This window comes from Cygnus olor, chromosome Z, assembly GCF_009769625.2.
Source record: "Cygnus olor isolate bCygOlo1 chromosome Z, bCygOlo1.pri.v2, whole genome shotgun sequence".
Lineage (NCBI taxonomy): Eukaryota > Metazoa > Chordata > Aves > Anseriformes > Anatidae > Cygnus > Cygnus olor.
This window is the reverse complement of record NC_049198.1, coordinates 66016989-66034948: the sequence shown is the minus strand read 5'-3', so window position 1 is coordinate 66034948 and position 17960 is coordinate 66016989. Positions and strand designations below refer to the sequence as shown.

The 17960-nt window shown below is 47.0% G+C and overlaps 2 protein-coding genes across 4 annotated transcripts; one reads left to right on the top strand and one right to left on the bottom strand.

The window, feature by feature from the left end:
- Window positions 1-108: 108 nt before the first annotated feature.
- APTX (aprataxin) lies at window positions 109-9853 on the bottom strand. Of its 3 annotated transcripts, none has more exons than XM_040541326.1 (8): window positions 9786-9853; window positions 9440-9579; window positions 8487-8533; window positions 5734-6063; window positions 4145-4204; window positions 1699-1925; window positions 753-856; window positions 109-455 (listed from the first exon to the last, which is right to left on the bottom strand). In XM_040541326.1, exons 2-8 carry the CDS (start codon window positions 9567-9569, stop codon window positions 301-303), a joined length of 1053 nt encoding a protein of 350 aa, XP_040397260.1. In that variant the 5' UTR covers window positions 9570-9579; window positions 9786-9853; the 3' UTR covers window positions 109-300. The 3 variants fall into 3 exon arrangements, with proteins under 3 accessions (XP_040397260.1, XP_040397261.1, XP_040397262.1); XM_040541327.1 differs by having other exon boundaries at window positions 9710-9798; XM_040541328.1 differs by lacking the exons at window positions 9440-9579; window positions 9786-9853 and adding an exon at window positions 7165-7303 and having other exon boundaries at window positions 8487-8506.
- Window positions 9854-9951: 98 nt separating this feature from the next.
- DNAJA1 (DnaJ heat shock protein family (Hsp40) member A1) lies at window positions 9952-17417 on the top strand. Its single transcript, XM_040541331.1, has 8 exons — window positions 9952-10238; window positions 10340-10517; window positions 11636-11740; window positions 11850-12077; window positions 13954-14068; window positions 15101-15216; window positions 15773-15873; window positions 16131-17417. The coding sequence occupies exons 1-8, from the start codon at window positions 10107-10109 to the stop codon at window positions 16347-16349; spliced, it is 1194 nt and encodes a 397-aa protein (XP_040397265.1). The 5' UTR covers window positions 9952-10106; the 3' UTR covers window positions 16350-17417.
- Window positions 17418-17960: the final 543 nt, after the last annotated feature.

The window sequence follows — 17960 nt, the reverse complement described above, 5'->3', positions numbered from 1 at the left end:
CACCTCAACTTCTGGATTAAAATAAATATGTTCATCCAAACAAAACACTTCTTCCATGCTTCCGTTCACATGCAGATCGTGTCGCAACAAAGCTGCAAACACCCTTCATTTCAGAAGTCACTTTATTAAATTTTTGTCTAAGCTCTGACAAAGTTATCATGCTGCTGTTTGCGGGCTCTGTTTTCCCTTTAACATTTCTCAATGCAATTAACAAAACGCATACATGTCCCTTAACATTTTGAGGTCATTGCTTTAGCCTGAAATCCGAACACATGGGTTGTCAGATGATCTTCTGCAGTGTCATTTTGGCCAGTGTTTCCTGAGGTGCTCCTTTAGCTGTGGGATAGTGGATAGCTGTTGTTTGCAAAGATGGCATCTGAGGGGCAATTTGAGAAGTTCAGAGGCATGATCTTTCACTGTTACTTTTCCCTTGCTTCTTACCATCTCTATCACATCTGAAATAAAATCAGAGACATGAGATATTACGACTGTGTAATACCATGAAAAGAGTGACACTGCAGAAATCTGAACAGCACTTCACACGCACAGCAAGTCATTACTACATTTTATTTTAAGCCATCCACACCATTTGGTTGACTTTTAGTTAATGCTGTTCCCCAATACCTGAAATCACACAAAACCTTTCACTTACTGTGACGGAATGTATGGCTTACACTTTTGTTGGGAAAAAAAGCCCACAGCTAGAACCCACAAACATGATTATGTTACGAAATACCTTTTTTAATTGTTACCTTGGGAGTTTAAGAAGTATTCTGTAGTAAAAGAGTTCCAGTGTTTTTTGGTTTTCAGGGCAGCGGAATCAAAATCCTGGCTGATTACATGCAAATGCAGGTGACTAAAACAAATATATTATATAGATAAGAGAGAAGAGAAGTGTTAATGTGCAAAGTTTTCTTGCAGTAGTACCAGATAAAGCATGATTCACTTGAGAAGAGCTGTCAGACTTACGGATCAGCCTTATTTCATCACGTTTGACCCGTCATCCTGCTACAGAAGAAACACAGTCCGTGTGTGCAACGTACTGTCTCATGCTAAGCGTTCCACTTAAACAGTCAGTCACCACCCTGCACATTCCACTAGCAGGTAACTACAGTCTCTACAGTTTCCAGAAAGGCAGAGACGGTGGTTTTAATAAACAAAAGGATTAAACTTTGTAGAGTGTCTCAATGGCACTTTATCAGTGACTCAAGGCCCACTCCAAGAATCAGAGAAAACTGAGGAACAGAGACTGCAATACCCAGATCCTCTGCAGGCATTTGGGCACTGTAATGCCTGGACTTATTTACACACGAGATTAAAATCCTCGCTCTGTGTCAGGCTGCACTTGACAGGCTTTAGAGTCACTCTGACAAGCGCCCTGGGAGGGGGGATGTCCTAGCGCCGTGCTGATGGCAGTGCCACCTCTTCCACTGGCCAGGCACAGCGCACCACGGCCCAGCCTCAGAACTCTGCTGGGGCCCAATGGGCACTGCCCACCTGTTTCCAGAAGCGCGTGTAGCCCACCAGCACGTATGCAGCAGCATGCGCACGGCTGCATCCAAACGACTTGGACGCCAGTCAGTGTTTAGAGTTTAGGAGGACTGGTTATCCTTCGGCAATGCCAGACTGTTACAGATTTAGCCCCAGGTCTGTAAATCCAGGACAGGGGCTCCACCTGATGACTCACCCGGGCCTTACCTCATACTGGGAATAGCATGGTAACCCAGTCGGAACTCCAGACTGCCTCTAGCAGGGCACTGCTCGATCATTTTTTCCCCAACTGCATGCATGTGTTCCAGGAGTCCAAGATGCTCCCTGGTGACCGCCTTCAGGCTTGGAACGGAGTCCCATGGTAAAATAAGCCAGTGGTAACGTGCTTTAGGATATTTGTCGTTGATGACTACAGTCTTCTCGTCTTTGTAAACCTAGCAAAACAAGAAACTTGATTAGATGCCGATTGGAAGTTAAGTGTCTTATTCCTATAACCGTTGTGGTTAGTGAATTTTGAGGTGTTATTCATTCATATAAAGGAGAAACGATTTCTCTCATGCCCTCCTTTCCTGAGTTTTCATTTTGTTTTGCCCTCTGCTTCAATTCCATGCAGCTCATCACGAGAAACAGAAGCAAAGCATGTGGAGAGCAGGGCGGGACAGCATGTCTGTGGCAGTAAAAATGTGTCAGGTTCTGAAGCAGAAACTGCGAGCTGTCTCTCTGATCTCTTAGCAGCAAGTCTGTTGGTGAGAGATGGATGGTGTCTTTGTCATCTTTGCTAATTACCTTCATATGTTTATATAAAGAGCTGATCAGTCTTGCTCTATGGGAAGGAAGATTAAAATTTTGTCAGCACACAAATCATAAGACTAATTCTTTCAGCAGCAAGACTGCTGTCCTATCTTTACATACATACACACTCTGGTGTTTGTATACGCAGCCAGAGAGAAAGACAATTGTGACAAGGTGTTTCCGGAAAAAGACACCTTGTCGTGTCTTTAATATTGATTAAGAAGCAAAGGTAGGAGTTCTGTGGTTTGTGTGCTTAACTCTGAACCACAACTAACAAACTAACAGCGTCCAGTTCCCCCTAAAACACTAGGCAGTTCAATACTTTATACTTGAAATGGAAAAAAAAAAAGAAGAGAGAGAAATTGGGACATTCTGATTGGTTACCAAGGAATTTATTTCAAGCCTAAGGGTGATCACCGCCTGGAGATGCCCAGCGAGGCTGTGGAATGCTCTCGCTTGGAGATCAACAAGGACTGGGGTGACCAGAGAGCCACATTTGCTGACTTCCAAAGGCATCTTCCAACTGAAATTATTTTATGATTTCAAGAACCAAGTGTCCCAGGTTTCTGTGACAAATGTCCTCCTGAACACTAACTCTTGCTGAGAAGTACCAAAGGAAAAACACGTCCCTAATATCAGGACAACCCTGCAGCAGTCAGTCCGCCTAAACCCAAGCTAAAAGAATTCTGCCCCTACTCTGCCACACACTGGGGCAGCAGTCAAAACACAGCAGGAACAGATCTTGTTCCTCCTCCGGGTTCACCATCCACTTCTCCCAGTCGGCCAACACCTGCTAAAGGTGGTCTGGTCACACAGAACGATGCCTCTCGAGGCAACAGTGCTGGAGGAACAAGTAGCCCAACTCTCTTTCTGCTTTTCTCAAGCTCAGGGAATCTGCAGAGAAATTCCTGCTTTCCATCTGTTTACAAATGGTTGGAAGGTGCACACGGTTTTGAGAAATATTAATTTCTAGATTACCCTCGTGTATAATTCTCTCAAGGCAAAAATTCCACCACAAGTACTGTTTGATGCAGATTATCCTGCCTCTTTTGGAGATAAGCTATAAATCTTGTTTTCAGGAAGGAGTTTCTATATACTTGCAAAACTCTGAAATAAAATGAAAGTATACTTCACTCAGGGATGGGGAATATTCCCTTCAGGCTTTCAGGATACAATGATGAGGAAGTATGTACACACTGCAGCCACAAAAGACACTGTCAGGTTGCTGCTTTCTTTCAGCAGACAAAGTCAGCCCAAGGTAAAGCACGACGACGCAGCCACAGGGAAGCAGAGGAAGGGAGGTAGGTGCATCGGGAGCCTCTGCAGAAGGTTAAAAGAAGCCACCCAGGAAATCCCTGCTGGCACAAGGAAATGGTGGGGAGCTGGAGCCGGGGGTCACATCCTGCCAGCTGCCGCACAGGTGTAGCAAAGTTAAAGTTTACTAGAAACCAGGAAGCCGCACCGCACTTGGAGATAAGATAGTGCTGACTGCCAGAAAACAGGGGTCTCCACTATGTGCTCACTTCAAATCGCAGTCCCATTTTTGTCGGTTTCCCAGAGAAAACAAAGCAGCCACGCTGCTCACCTGCTCTCCCAACAACCTTTTTGTAACTGCTGGCCAAATTTGACGGCGTAGGGAGCTCCGCGATAATGAAGTTCTGACATTCTGCAGGCTCCCAAAGGGACTGTAAAGACTCCCAGATTAATGCTATTACGGACAGAGATGAAAGTACAATTCAGCCCTTGTGTGATACTCCACCAGTTGATCTGATCATTAAAGTAAACTGCAGAATGAAAGAAAAAAGCTCATTTAACTCTGTTAGACAGGAGCTACTGTGAAGTACAAGTGTACAGTTCTCACCTGCATTTTTGGATCTTGCATGGAACTCTTTAGACCCTGACTCCAGTGTCCTAAATGTTCCTAAAGAACAGATGGAAAAAAAAGAAACACACATTTTTGTAAGAGAATTACGAATATGATACATTTTAAAGCATTTTGTTACATACTTTCGTTGGAACTATAGCAACAAAATAACAGAACGAACAAAGTAACATGAAAAACAAAAGCTGATTGACACCTGAATTATTTCCTTTCTACTACCACCAACACAGGCACTCCAATTGTCCCCACAAAGCTAGTTCTGAAAACCTTTTAACAAGATGCTGTTAGGACTCAAAGCTGGAAATGCAACAGCAGGGAGCTCTGTACCTGCTTGAGCTTAGTAACTTGCATGCACGTTTTGGCACAGACCGTGATTACAGTGATGACAGATCGTTTTACTACAGCCCTGCTGCTTCATGCGTCATGGGGGACAAAGGAGGCACAAGGGTCTCTGCTCGCTGTCCCGTCACACGCTGCTCTGCACCGAACAAAGCAGCGCTGCTGCGGTGCCGGGCCCTACTCGGATGTATTTGTCCTTCAGTATTGTGCAGGGCAGAGTGGACTGTATAAAAAGCAGTACAGGTACTGGAGGATGAAGCCAACACAATCAGATTATCTCTCAATTTTGTTACTGAACACCCAGCAGAAGATGCTTTCACTGCACCTTTCGAAAATACACGATTTATCTATTCCAAGCACTCCACGAGCATTGTCAGTGACGATCCTCATCACATTCTGACGGAGGCTGATGTTCAGACATTATTCCAGCGCTGACAGAGAACCAATGAATTGTCATTTTTCTTTGCCCGTACCACAAATACAGCCCTACTATAACTAGCCTGAGGCCACCAAAAAAGTAAGGGGAGAGCCCACCAGAACCCACGAGACTGAAACGTCCTTCAGGGTTTCATTTTTATGCCTCCTCCTCTGGCAACTGCAATTTTGCTGTTCCAGAAGGACTAAGACGTCCATTGCTCTTTTTTATTATTATTATTATTTTGTCAACGTCAGCAGGGTTAAAAAGTTCCTTTCAGAAGATTTTGGCTGGTAACATCAATGTAAACCTGGTTCTGCCACAAAGAATGACCAAAACCGGGAGGCAGGTGCGGAAGGTGCAGGAAGAAAAGGGGTCAAGATGTTCTGTTCTCTATACACAAGCTTTTAGATAACCACTGCTCTGCCTGTAAGAGAGCAGATCTCATCTCAAGAGCCAGCACGCTATTCTTGTGTGACTCCCGCTACGCAGAGCTCCGTGATGTGCCCTTCGAGCACAAAGTGCAGCAGGAAGCAGAGGACGAACCCTCGCTTGCTAAAGCAAGCCCCTTCACACACACTCACCAGCTCGGGTTAGCATGGATACGAGCAGCTTTCTCGGGAGCTGTGTGATGTCAGGAGCAGAGTCTTTGCCTTAGCACATGGCAGCTCGCGTGCTCTCAACACTCCGAGGACCCACGTCCAGTTGAGAAGCTGTCCCACAGGCAGCACCCACAAAAGGGAAGATCAAAGCCCTCTGATGGAGGAGAAAACTCCAGGAGGAACAGCAGAAGTACTAATACCAACAGACTTGCCTTTTTGCTCGAAGTCCCTTCGTGTGGAGACACACTGGTCTTGCTTAGCTTGAGCTCTGCAGAACTGCCTTGTGTATCCGCCGCCTCCATTTTCTTCGCCTTTCTGGGCACATTTTCTACATCATCGTTCTCGGAGGAGTCCTCACATGGCCTCTTTTCAGTTTGTACTTTCTCTTCCGCTTCTGTAACAGTTTTCCCCGACTCTTCAGCAAATTGCACCGTGTAGGGGTAAAGTTTATTCACAATGTGCAGAACTTGGCCTGGCCTCATTTTCACCTCTTCATCCTTGCCAATGTCCACTAAATCAACACTAGTCGGGTTGACTCCTATCTTTGGTAGAGAGAAAAAGATTAAAGGAAGTAAAAAAAAAAAAAAAAAGAAAAAAAAGAAAAGCAGAAGATGCAACTGAAATCACGAGCAACTGCCGCTCAGTTGCCCTGGAACATCACTGTCCTGTAAAGCAAACGTGCTTTGTTTTCACCCCATGCCTGCCCCACAGCGACTCACTCCCAGGATGAGGAAAGCTCAAAGTTGGAGGCACCTCGCTGCGCATCTTGCAATCACAACCCGCGGCACACAGCCCTCAGAGGCAGGGTGTGCAAAGGACCCGGCAGCTCTGCTGCAGCTGGCTACAGAGTTGCAGGAAGATCTGTGTCTGGATTTGCAAAAAAATACCCAACCTACTGTTAAAATAGTAACAAAGTTAGTAACAGTTATTTCTGAAAAAAATAAGGGTAGTTTTAAGAAATTATTTCAGTCCAATAACCGCCAGAAAGCCTCCTGAGTTCAGATTATTTTATTTGCTCTTTCTTCTCTTTTTTACTATGTTTTGTTTCCTGTCCCGCACCTACCAAACTCTGTCCCATCAACGCATCCACCTTCAAATACATACTCTCACTCTTTGGCTCCTCTCAGGAGCTCAGGCTCACAACAGCTGGCCCACTAAGCACGCTGCTAACACTTTCAACACCCTCCTGTGTAACCAAAAAAAAAAAAAAGAAAGAAAGGAAGTAGGTTATTTGAGCCCTCAGAGGGCTCAACTACCCAGGGATAAGCTCCTTGCTCCTTGCTTTTTTTGTTTCCCAAGGCAGATGTGATAACTTTTCCCCACTCCACAGAGGACTGTGTTCACACACAGAGAGTGAGAACACTTGCCTGTTGCTTTAAGAGAGACAAAACCTCTCAGTCCACCTCGGCTTGTACAAAACATATACAGGTCTATGCGTACTTTAAAGCTTTTATTTTCATTTTGCATGCTATGCTTTCACTAAACCAGTTCTGCTATCGATTTTGTTCTAGCAGAAGCTCAGGACAGCGCAATCAAAATGTACTTGCCTGTCTCATTTCATCGTTTTATGGACCTACGCAACTCTAAAATGATTTTCCACCCAAAACAGTGCTTTAAAGACTGAGAAGTTACCTGAACTCTATCTGATAACTGAAAAGCAGCATTTTTTCCTCTGTCTCAGCCTGAACCAGTAACGCAGAGTTGTGTGGGCAATCTAACGGTGACTGGTTGAAGACAGATTTTGCCTAATCAAGAGCGTGACCGGAGGGAAGTCAGGAGTCCCTGGTTTCAGCAAAATGCTTTTGGTTAATGTTTATAAATAAGTTTTAGGAAACCAGCTCTTGCTTACGACTAATAAACTCTGACAGTGTTTCTTTAGTTTTGTCCTAGGAAACCCGCTTGTTTCACAAGATGGTACCGTGCCTCTCGCTACCCAGTGTCCACTTCGATGAAGCACCTGCCTGATCCCAGCCAGCACCTTTTCAGCCTACGCTTCCACAGGGTTTCACTCAAATCAAGTACATTTCACACACCCCTGGCCAACGGGCTGTTTAACTGACCACTGGGACCCTGTCCGGGGAGAAAACTCCAGAGCTGGCAGTGTAAACGCACTAACATCACATGCCAGGAGGTCCTCCTGGCCCCGAAATACCAGTAGCGCCGCATTCAAGTTGTGGTCAGGACTGACTTCTGTGAGAGCGTGTCTGTGAGAGTTCTGCAGGATTCACCAGAGACCAGCAGGGGCTCGGGGCTTTCTGAGCCCGGGCGGACATTTTGATGGAAAGCAAGAGGACTGACCAGGCTGACGTGTTGTCCACGCAGACGCTGCTGCCGCGGACACTTGCACGTGCTCTGGCACCTGAGGACAAAGAGCTTTCCCTTCACACTACCCTGGGGACACTGGTCATTGTGAGTTTGAGAGGGGTCCTACACACATGCAGAACGTAACACGAGGACGCCTGCTCTCATGTCTGACATCGCATCCCACCCTCGAGACAGCCACATCTTTGGCCGCATCAGCCATTGAAACAAAAACCCTCATCAACTGCCCGGACCCTTTAGTACAGGGACCGTTCTGACCCTCGGTGAAGAGCTGCCTCAGCTTCAGAAAGGCAAGACTAACGTTCAGGAAGATCAGCAAGTTTAGGGGAAAAACTCCAAACTCTGCAAAGCGTAGAGGTGGGAAGAAGAGGTTGAGGATTCACAGCAGTGTCCCCTGATGCTGCAAGTCTTGGCTGTCCAAGACTGCAGGGTAACTGGAAGAAGCAGCGCAGTCTTTGCACCGAGACACCCAAATGAAAGGCAGATCCCTTCTGAGGGGCAGATATCGTGCTCTTCTTGGTCAAAAAACAGCTTGAGAACCTCCAGACCCTGCGATGAGGACTGTCACTTGCACTGTTTGTGGACTTCAAGTGTAACAACCCAACCAGCATCAGAAATACTGAACAACCATTTAACAACATACCTGTTTAACTGTGACATACCCCTTGTTACAGTCGGCTTTTAACTGAACTGAAAAGAGAGAACAAAGGGTCAAAAAAATATGCAAACAAAACAGGCAGAACTGTTTTGAACCACTCGTTGCAGAAAAACACTCCTGCATTTCAGTCGCCTGCTGCCTTCTCTGGCTGACTTCTACAAATGTGCTGAAAGATGATTTCTGCCTCATTCTCTGTTTTTAAACAAGCGCAGGCAAAATGGAACTAACCCACGCACGTCAGTCACACCTCTCTATTCTACTTTGTGAATCAGCAAAATTAGTTCAGTATAAGGGTGAGATCTGCGGAAATCTTCTACGTGTTCTTGCTGTTCTCACAGGCATGGAGCAGGACCGTCCAGAAGGGAGGGAAGTTAAGACAGGGAAGATGCGACGAGTATTTTATAGATTTTAAGTATTTTTATGTGGAAAAATGTACCTAAATGTACCCAAAAATGTACTCAATGTACCTATAAAACCAGAAGTCACACTAAAAAACAGCTGGTGGAAGACTGGGGACGTGATGTGCTATTTGCAAAGTGAGAGGGAAGGCAGTGGGTAAGAACTGTGGGCTTTGGACTCATATTAAGGATCAGTGCCTCGGTTTATGAAGGTGAAATTCCTCCTGTTTGTGTGTGTTTGCTGTAACTTTTAAGGATCCAGAGCTCTTCATAAGAAGCTCTTTAAGAAAGAGTTTAATGGGGTCAGGGATCGGGAAACACTGTTTTCCACGCAGATAGGGGATGTGAGCCAGTGACTGTGAGAACAAGCCTCAGGGAACGCCAGAAAGAGAAAAAGCGCGATTCCCCACCCGCAGGCAGCTCGCGGGGGGCTCACAAAGGCCGTTACCGTCACCGTGAGGCAGCCGCGCGGGATAGCGGGGCTCCCCCCCACGCACCACCCGCGGCCGGCAGGCAGCAAGGCCCCGCTCCCGCCCTCACCTTGCCGCCGCGAGCACCTCCTGTCCGTTATCCCCGTCTCCGGGCCGCGCCCCACCACCACGGCGGCCGAGTGCGGCAGCGGGATCCGACGGCTGCGGCCCTCCCTCGGCACCAGCCAGCACGCGCGCATGGCGGCGGCGCTGCGGGGCGAAGCACAGCGAGTTACCGGCGGCGATCACCCCCACCCTCCTCCTCCTCCTCCTCCTTCCTCCTCCTCCCCCCGGCCCCACGAGGCCCCCCCCCGGCCCCCCGGAGCCACCCCGGGCCCACCAGGCCCCGCCAGGCCCCGCTAGGCCTCGCTAGGCCGCGGTGGGTAGGCCCGGTTGCCATGGCAACTCCGCCTCACCAACGGGCTCCCGCCGAGCGCACCACGTGACTCCCGCCCCGCGGCCGCGCCTCAGCGCGGAGCAGGCGGAGGGCGGGGCGGGCGGCGGCAGGACGGGCGGCGCTGATTGGTCCGCGGCACCCCCCGCCTCCCGCTGCGATTGGCCGCGCTGCCCGCCAAGCACGGCTTCCGGGGCGGGGCGGCGCCGGCTCAAAAGCGGGCGGATGCGGGCCCGGCTCGGAACTTTCCAGAAGGGTCGGGAGCGGAGAGGGGTGGGGGGCTCCGGCACCGCCGCCGGCACCGGGACCGGGACCCTGACAGGGATCGTGGCCCGCCGGCACCATGGTGAAGGAGACGACGTACTACGACGTGCTGGGCGTGAAGCCCAACGCGTCGGCGGAGGAGCTGAAGAAGGCGTACCGCAAGCTGGCGCTGAAGTACCACCCCGACAAGAACCCCAACGAGGGCGAGAAGGTGGCGGGGGGCTGGGGGGGCTGGGGGGCAGGGCAGCGCCGCGCCGCGACCGGGTCCCGTCAGGGCGGCTCGCTGAGGTGTGCGCTGTGTGTGTCCCGCAGTTCAAGCAGATCTCGCAGGCGTACGAGGTGCTGTCGGACCCGAAGAAGCGGGAGCTGTACGACAAAGGCGGCGAGCAGGCCATCAAGGAGGGCGGCTCGGGCGGCGGCTTCGGGTCCCCCATGGACATCTTCGACATGTTCTTCGGCGGCGGCGGGAGGATGCAGAGGGAGAGGCGAGGTAACGGCCACTGAGGGTTCTGGGGGGGGGGGGGGGGGGGGGGAATATTCCCGTCGCAGCAAAGCTCCGAGTAACGGCAAAACAAAGTTAGAGCAGGGACCTCAAAATCTGCCGGGACGCTGTGCCGCAGCCCCTTTAAAACCGGAGCGGAGAGGGCGCTTGGTTCACGTGCTGGCGGCTCGATCTGCTGAGCGTTATCTCGTGTTAACGTCTAACCAGGTTCTGTGCGTGGAAAGCCTTTAGCTGAGCATAAACAGCGTGAGGCTGAATAAGAAATGGTAACGTGCCTTAAAACGATCTTCCAGTAACCTACTGTAGAACCTAGCCTTTAAACATTAATTTCTTCTATAATTAGAAGTAACTATATCTAAGTAAGACAGCCACATCATTTTCAGTCCGTGAGACTTTTGTTTTCTTGTGATGTTTGGTGGAATCGGGATGAAGCTGCACTAAAGCGCTGTTCAAAAATTAAAGTCCGTGTGGGTCCTGCTGGGCAAGAATAACGTGAATTAAACTGTTTCAGAGTAGTGCTGACCACAGCACTTCTTAGTTTTGATCTCCGAGGTGACAAAGAATTGAAAAGGCGTCATATCAAAATGTTACGTTTTTGTATCAGAGTATCCCTAGTAAACCAGGACTTGCTCTGCTCCACGGAAAGAACTCTGCAGTTGCTGAAGTTGTGATCAATTCCCGACTGTTACTTGGTTCAGTTCCGAGAAGTTCCCTCATGAGAGGGGAAAAAAAGTACCGAGCGGGGTTTCAGCAGTGCCTCACGCTTCCTTGTAGCAGACAGAACTTCTTCCTTAGTCGCAGTTAAAATTGAAATCTTGCATCTGAGACTTAAATATAAAACTTCATGTTTTGTTTGTTTTATTTGTGCCTTCAGAGAGGGGTCTCTGGCTTAACCTAATAGAGAAGCATTACGGACAATGCCATTAGAACTGTTACCTAATTATAATTGCAAAGAGGAAATAGCAACTGACTAATACCAGCAGCACAGCTAAACAAGATGCTAAAACATAGAGTTGTTTTGCTGTGATTTTTTTTTTGGGGGGGGAGGGAGGGGGAGTTATTGTTACTTTGAGTCCAGACACTCAAATACATATTTTCTTTCACAGGCAAAAATGTGGTCCATCAGTTATCAGTCAGTTTAGAGGATATGTATAATGGTGCAACAAGGAAACTTGCGCTGCAAAAGAACGTTATCTGTGACAAATGTGAAGGTAACTGTGAAGTCGAAACGATGTAGTGTTTGTTTCTAAAGCTGCAAAAGTAATTTCTGCTTCCTTGTTTCTTCTGGCAATGCGTAACCATCTCTGATTCTCCCGCCAGGCCGTGGTGGTAAGAAGGGCGCAGTGGAGTGCTGTCCGAACTGCAGAGGAACAGGCATGCAAATCCGAATTCACCAGATCGGGCCAGGCATGGTGCAGCAAATCCAGTCCGTGTGCATGGAGTGCCAGGGGCACGGGGAGCGCATCAGCCCCAAGGACCGGTGTAAGAGCTGCACTGGCAGAAAAATTGTTAGAGAGAAGAAAATACTAGAAGTTCACATTGACAAAGGTGAGGTGTCCTGCTAAGATGAAGCATTAAACTTGCTTGTACTCACACTGCCTTTGCAGCACTGAAATAGGAGCTTTAACAAGTACATGGTGTTGAATCGGTGAGTAACACTCTCGAATACATAATGAAGTAGCTTGTTGCTGTCTCCAAAACTAGGAGATCTGTTTTTAGGGAAGGTGGATCACTTCCGTGTTAGCACGTTAATTTCTGTGCACATAACTAAGAATGAATTCTGAAATGTGCTGTATTGTGAGCAGTGAATTGTTTTTATTTAGAGCAGTTGTGTAAGAGCTGGTCTTGACCAGGTAACGGGACTTGGGACTAGTTAAAATCCATCACCTGTTGGTTCAGCTTCCCTGATGAGTTTCCCCTGAGTTTTTGTGTGTAGGGAAACCCTGCAGACTCCGATCACTTCTACTGTGTTTCAGTGTGAAGGGGAACCAGGTCTGCTACAGTAACAGGGTGCCAAGACAGTGCTAAGCCCATAATGCTTAGAACCGTTCGCTGCGTAACCCTGACAGTGCTGCTTAGCGCAGGTGCGCTTTGTGTGGCAAAATGCAATTCACAGTCCCTCACAGTGATGGGAGAATGCAATGTTGAGTGACAAATACTTTCCTCTTGAGGAAGTTCTACAAAAGGGAATGAGAGAAGTCTTGGAAGTAGTGCAGCTTGTAAGATAAGCCATGCTGACAAGCACATGGCTTGTACAGAAGATAATTTGTTGCAGATCTGTAACTACTTTACATGTGTGTATAACCACACCATACATACTGCCCAGCTTTATTTTTCCCTGGGAAAATCCTACAGTAATGTTGAACTTGAAGGTCAGGAGGGGCATATTACTGGCACTTTAAACAAGGAAACCATTGAAAATAGCTTTTTTTTCCTCATACAAAAGGACTGAGCTAGAATGAGGCGGGAAGGATTTATATATAGTGACTTCTGTGTAGGTGATATGGGTGTCTTAGATCATAGAATCATAGAACATCCGAGTTGGAAGGGACCCACAAGGATGATCGAGTCCAACTCCTGGGTCCCCAAAGGACCACTCAAAAAAAAAAATCAGACCCGGTGTCTGAGAGCACTGTCCAAATGCTTCTTGAACTCTGGCAGGGTTGGTGCTGTGGTTGGTGCTGTGACCACTGCCCTGGGGAGCCTGTCCCAATGCCCGACCACCCTCTGGGTGCAGAACCTTTCCCTAACCCCCAGCCTGACCCTCCCCTGTCCCAGCTCCATGCCGTTCCCTCGGGTCCTGTCGCTGTCCCCAGAGAGCAGAGCTCAGCGCCTGCCCCTCTGCTCCCCCTCGTGAGGGAGCTGCAGGCTGCCATGAGGCCTCCCCTCAGCCTGCTCTGCTCTGGGCTGAACAAACCCAGGGACCTCAGCTGTTCCTCATACATCTTCCCCTCCAGAACCTTCACCATCTCGGTTGCCCTCCGGTCCTAGGAAAAGTGATTCTTGCACCGTGCAGCCACTGAGATAATGTTTCATTAGTCTCTCTGCCACATATATTTATAAAACTTCAGTTGATTGGTTATTCTCAAAATGAATGTTGTATGCACTGTTGTTTGTTTTCTTTGTAGTGCTTGCTCATACAGTGTTGCCTTTAAAGATTGAAAGATTTTCTCTTGGCAGGTAGCTGTTTCAAACTACAGTTAGGCTGCATGATTTTGATCTGTACCTCAGGTTGGCAGCAGTAAGATCTGCTGGACATGTGAGTTGATTTGTGGGGAGAAGTAATGTTGCAAGGGAAGAAGTTCCTAATGTTCTAGTCTCAAGATTCAGTGATCTCCCAGTATCAGCTTGTGTCTATAAAAGTATTTCCTGTTGCTGCCTTTCAGTTAAAAAGCTGGAAAATGTCTTTGCTTTTCTAAAATAGGAATGAAGGATGGTCAGAAAATAACATTCCATGGTGAAGGGGACCAAGAGCCAGGACTAGAACCGGGGGATATTATTATTGTCTTGGATCAAAAAGACCACTCTGTATTTACAAGGTAAAAACTTTAGAAGTCCTTAGTGTTAACTCTTGATCTGCTTGTTCACGTGCTTCCTTGGTTACTGCTGACTTCCTAGCTCCTAGAATTGTGAGTAGACAGGATCAGGTGGCTGGAAGTCACCTGCGAGTACTGATGTGCGCCGAAGCCCCGGTGCAGTTAGTCAGAGCCATGGCTTTGAGTGTCAGACGGTGCACGAGTGGTTACGTGGGACCTGAACTCAGAACTCTGGCTTATTCTTGTCCATCCTTCTGCCCACAGCCTTCAGTTCTGGAGTCCTTAGATAACCCTTGATATTACTGGTCTTGCGGTGTTTTACTGAGGCCATGCTGCCTCTGGGACAAGAGGAATGTTCCTCCTGTCCCTTCGTAGTCTAAAAATAACTTTTCAGGCAAGTCTCATTCCAGAGACCTTTAAAATAGGGTGAGTGAAATAAGTAAGTTCTTTAAATAGGCTTGAGGATTTCTTAGCTCTTGGACATGCAGTGCATGTAGACATCACTTGTGCTGCCATACTGAAGTCAGAATAGGCGACTGAAATGATTACTTTGTAACATCTAGGTGCTTTGTGGTTTGTTCGTACCTTCATCAGAACCCATGGTGGCTGTAGACTGCTTACGCTTCCCTAGTACCAGGCTGTCAGAAGGCAAGGCTAAGAAAATAACACATAGCTGGCTGATACACCAGAGAATGTATTAATCTACCTAAAAGGAAGGGATTAATTGTCCCAGCTCTTCCCTAGAATTGGGAAGGCGTGGTGAAGTGAAACTGAATGCAGATGAGCCTTACTGTATTTATTTCTTTTTAATAAACACTTCAGCACTTTGAATAGCTAGAGTTGATGAGTAACAGCTCTCAGCCTGGGTACTATTCCCATGATGCTGTCTTGAGATGCTGCATCAATATTCAACATTATTTAATTGCCCAGAATTTTCTATTAAAGCTTGTCCTTAGTAAGTCAATTAATAAAGTTAGGCTTGATCCTCTTATTGCGTCCCCCCTTTGTGACTGTTTTTGATCGCTTCTTCCACAGACGAGATGAAGACCTTCTTCTGTCTATGGATATACAGCTGGTTGAAGCACTGTGTGGCTTTCAAAAGCCTATCACAACGCTGGATAACCGAACCATTATTATTACCTCCCATCCTGGTAAGCGTTAGCTTGCTTTCTGCCAGAAGTCCAAGCTGTGAGTTGGAAGGAACAGAAACAACCCATCCTGTTGTTGTGCAAGGGGTGTGCACTGGTACCAGGCTCTTTTTTCCCTGGTCTTTGCAATACAATCCTTGAAACAAAAAAGGGATTTGGGATAGCAGTCAGCAGTGGTTTTCTCTTTGCGTGATATAGTAACAGACCTTACCTCATGGACATGCTTATATCCTGAGGGTGCTTGACCTTAGAGTTGAAGGCCGTGGGTCTCTGAAGATGACTTTTTCAGCCTTGGAAGTGATGGAGCACTTAGGGTATTTGTAGCTATGCTTCCCAAAGGAAGCATAACAAGGCTACAAAAATGTAATGTGGATGTCAACCTGCTCTCCTACTCAGGAGTTACCAGGCAGTAAGTCCCTGTTAGACTGCTGCATACCAGTGTAGCTGTCTAAAACAAAACGTAGAAGGCTACATAAATACTCAAGGGAGTTAAAACTAAAGCCGCTTCTGCTGCCTGTCTGAATTCTGTTCCTTTATTACTTGTTTTGTCCTTTCTTAGGCCAGGTTGTCAAGCATGGGGCTATTAAGTGTGTGTTGAATGAAGGCATGCCGATTTATCGCAGACCGTATGAAAAAGGACGTCTTATCATCGAGTTCAGAGTAAGTGGGTCAACGTAATTCCAGGGTGCAGTTCAGCACTGCATGTCCATCCACCTAATGCTGGGAGCTCTGACAGCGAGCTCTGTGTGCCACCATTTTAGAGGAGATTCAACTGTGTCTATAGTGTTAGATACTAAGCGCTGGGCTTAAGTCACCTGCGGTGTTGTAGCAGGTTTTGGCAGATCATTGACCAGTGGTTGGATGGGAAAAGGTAAGTTCAGGAACACTTGAGTAACTCCGGCTCTTGATGATTTCAGGTGAACTTCCCAGAGAGTGGCTTCCTCTCCTCAGATAAGCTGTCCTTACTTGAAAAACTGCTACCTACGAGGCAGGAAATAGAAGAAACTGAGGAAATGGAGCAAGTGGATTTAGTGGACTTTGATCCATCTCAAAAAAGAAAACATCACTATAATGGAGAAGTCTACGAAGATGATGAGCACCACCCTAGAGGCGGTGTTCAATGTCAGACATCGTAAAAGGGCCAGTGAATAACTTGTGATGCTTGTTTTGTATGCATTAGTGGATGAGTGAAGGACTACAAGCGGTTCACCCTCACTTCCTGCTATTTGTTGTTATATCCAGCCATAGTTGTTTCTTAAAAGCATAAGGAAATAAACTAATGAAACTGACTTGGAAACTTGTATAAAGCTCCAGGATACAAGCTCAAACCAAGTTGATTGCACTTCACCCCTGCCTGTTGATCCAGAAAACTCCCTCACCTGCTTGTCTTTTATTTCAAGCCTTGTAATTCCTGTATGTGTGCAATTGCTGAGGCTTAGACTAAGATTCTGTGGTGGTCTTTTTTGGTATTCTAGATCTTATACTCTGATAAAGTATGCACAAGTACTTATAAGTCACGGTAAGATATAGTTAATCTTTGTACCTGTTAGGATAACATGTTAATGTTGTGGGCTTGCGCTGGGGATTATCAGTAGGGACTGGCTCTAACACGGCCTGGTAACACATGAAGCTGACAAGGATGTGGTCAATCTTCACAAGTCCGTTAAAGCCACATGATCCATGACTCAAGTTTCTGCACTTAAGGTCAAGCAGTCTTTATGCCAGCTTTGGTCTTGACCTTGGAGCTAGCTGTGAAGCTTTGTTCCCTTCATGCTGGCTGCTCTTTGGCTGCTGTTGTGCACGATACTGTGTATAGAGCCAGTGGTCGCTTGGCTGCTGCAGGAGCTTTGTCCACTACTGTGCACGAGTTTAAAAAAAAAAAACAAAACCTCCAGGTCTTATCAGCACACATACAGTTTGGAGTCTTATCACCCTGCTGCCATGTGAAGCTTGACTTTGCCCTTGATTACCGAAATTAGATACCCTATAGGGTATGTCGTGGAAAGCAGTACTGTCCCTACTGGTGTTTATATGTGAGCCTGCAGAAAAAAAGAAACTTACTGTCAGTGAGTATCCCAACTGACACATCTAGGATGTTCTGAAATTAATGTATTGTGTGCATTATTTTAAGCTGACTCTTGAAAATTCTGTATGAATGTTCTAATTATTGTAGATGAAGCATTTCCAATATAATTACAAAATTGTTCATTGCCTCTTTTCTGAGACCAGATGTTGGTTTAAAGATACCACACCCCTCTTTTTAGGCAGCTATTCACAGAAAAATCGTAGCAAAAACCATCTTTCACAAAATATGCTGAGAAGACGGGTCTGGATTTAACCTCTAGCATGGTCTTGTTTTACCATCTGGCTTAGGACACAGCTTATGTTTTTCATCATAACTTTGAAGCAAAAGTACTAAGAGAATTGTCACATTTTCTTCCTCCAGAAAATGGCTGCTGTGGGGACAGTCTGTGTGTTGTATTTCTGGAAGCAGGTTAGACAGTATCTCTTGGCCTTGAGTTACAGGTGCGTTTTGTTTTTATAAAGACATGAAGTGTTCCTTGAACCTCAGCTAGAGCTCCCTTTCAGGTACATGCAGAATAGGGAAATGTGCCTTGTCTACACTTTTTTCCCTTCGTTTGTCTCAGCAGGAATCAAATTCAGTAGGCGAAGTGTGTTTGTGAATTGCACTCATGAGCTCATTAGTCAGCTCTACCCATACATGTAGCAAGTAGGAGCCTTTGCTT

Coding starts and splice junctions, on each gene's coding strand:
- DNAJA1 (XM_040541331.1), top strand. CDS start 10,107: ATGGTGAAGGAGACGACGTACTACGACGTGCTGGGCGTGAAGCCCAAC. Junction 14,069..15,100: donor GACCACTCTGTATTTACAAG/GTAAAAACTTTA, acceptor CTTCTTCCACAG/ACGAGATGAAGACCTTCTTC. Junction 15,874..16,130: donor GTCTTATCATCGAGTTCAGA/GTAAGTGGGTCA, acceptor TGATGATTTCAG/GTGAACTTCCCAGAGAGTGG.
- APTX (XM_040541326.1), bottom strand. CDS start 9,569: ATGCGCGCGTGCTGGCTGGTGCCGAGGGAGGGCCGCAGCCGTCGGATC. Junction 4,205..5,733: donor AAGGGACTTCGAGCAAAAAG/GCAAGTCTGTTG, acceptor TCTGTTCTTTAG/GAACATTTAGGACACTGGAG. Junction 456..752: donor ATACTTCTTAAACTCCCAAG/GTAACAATTAAA, acceptor ATTTTATTTCAG/ATGTGATAGAGATGGTAAGA.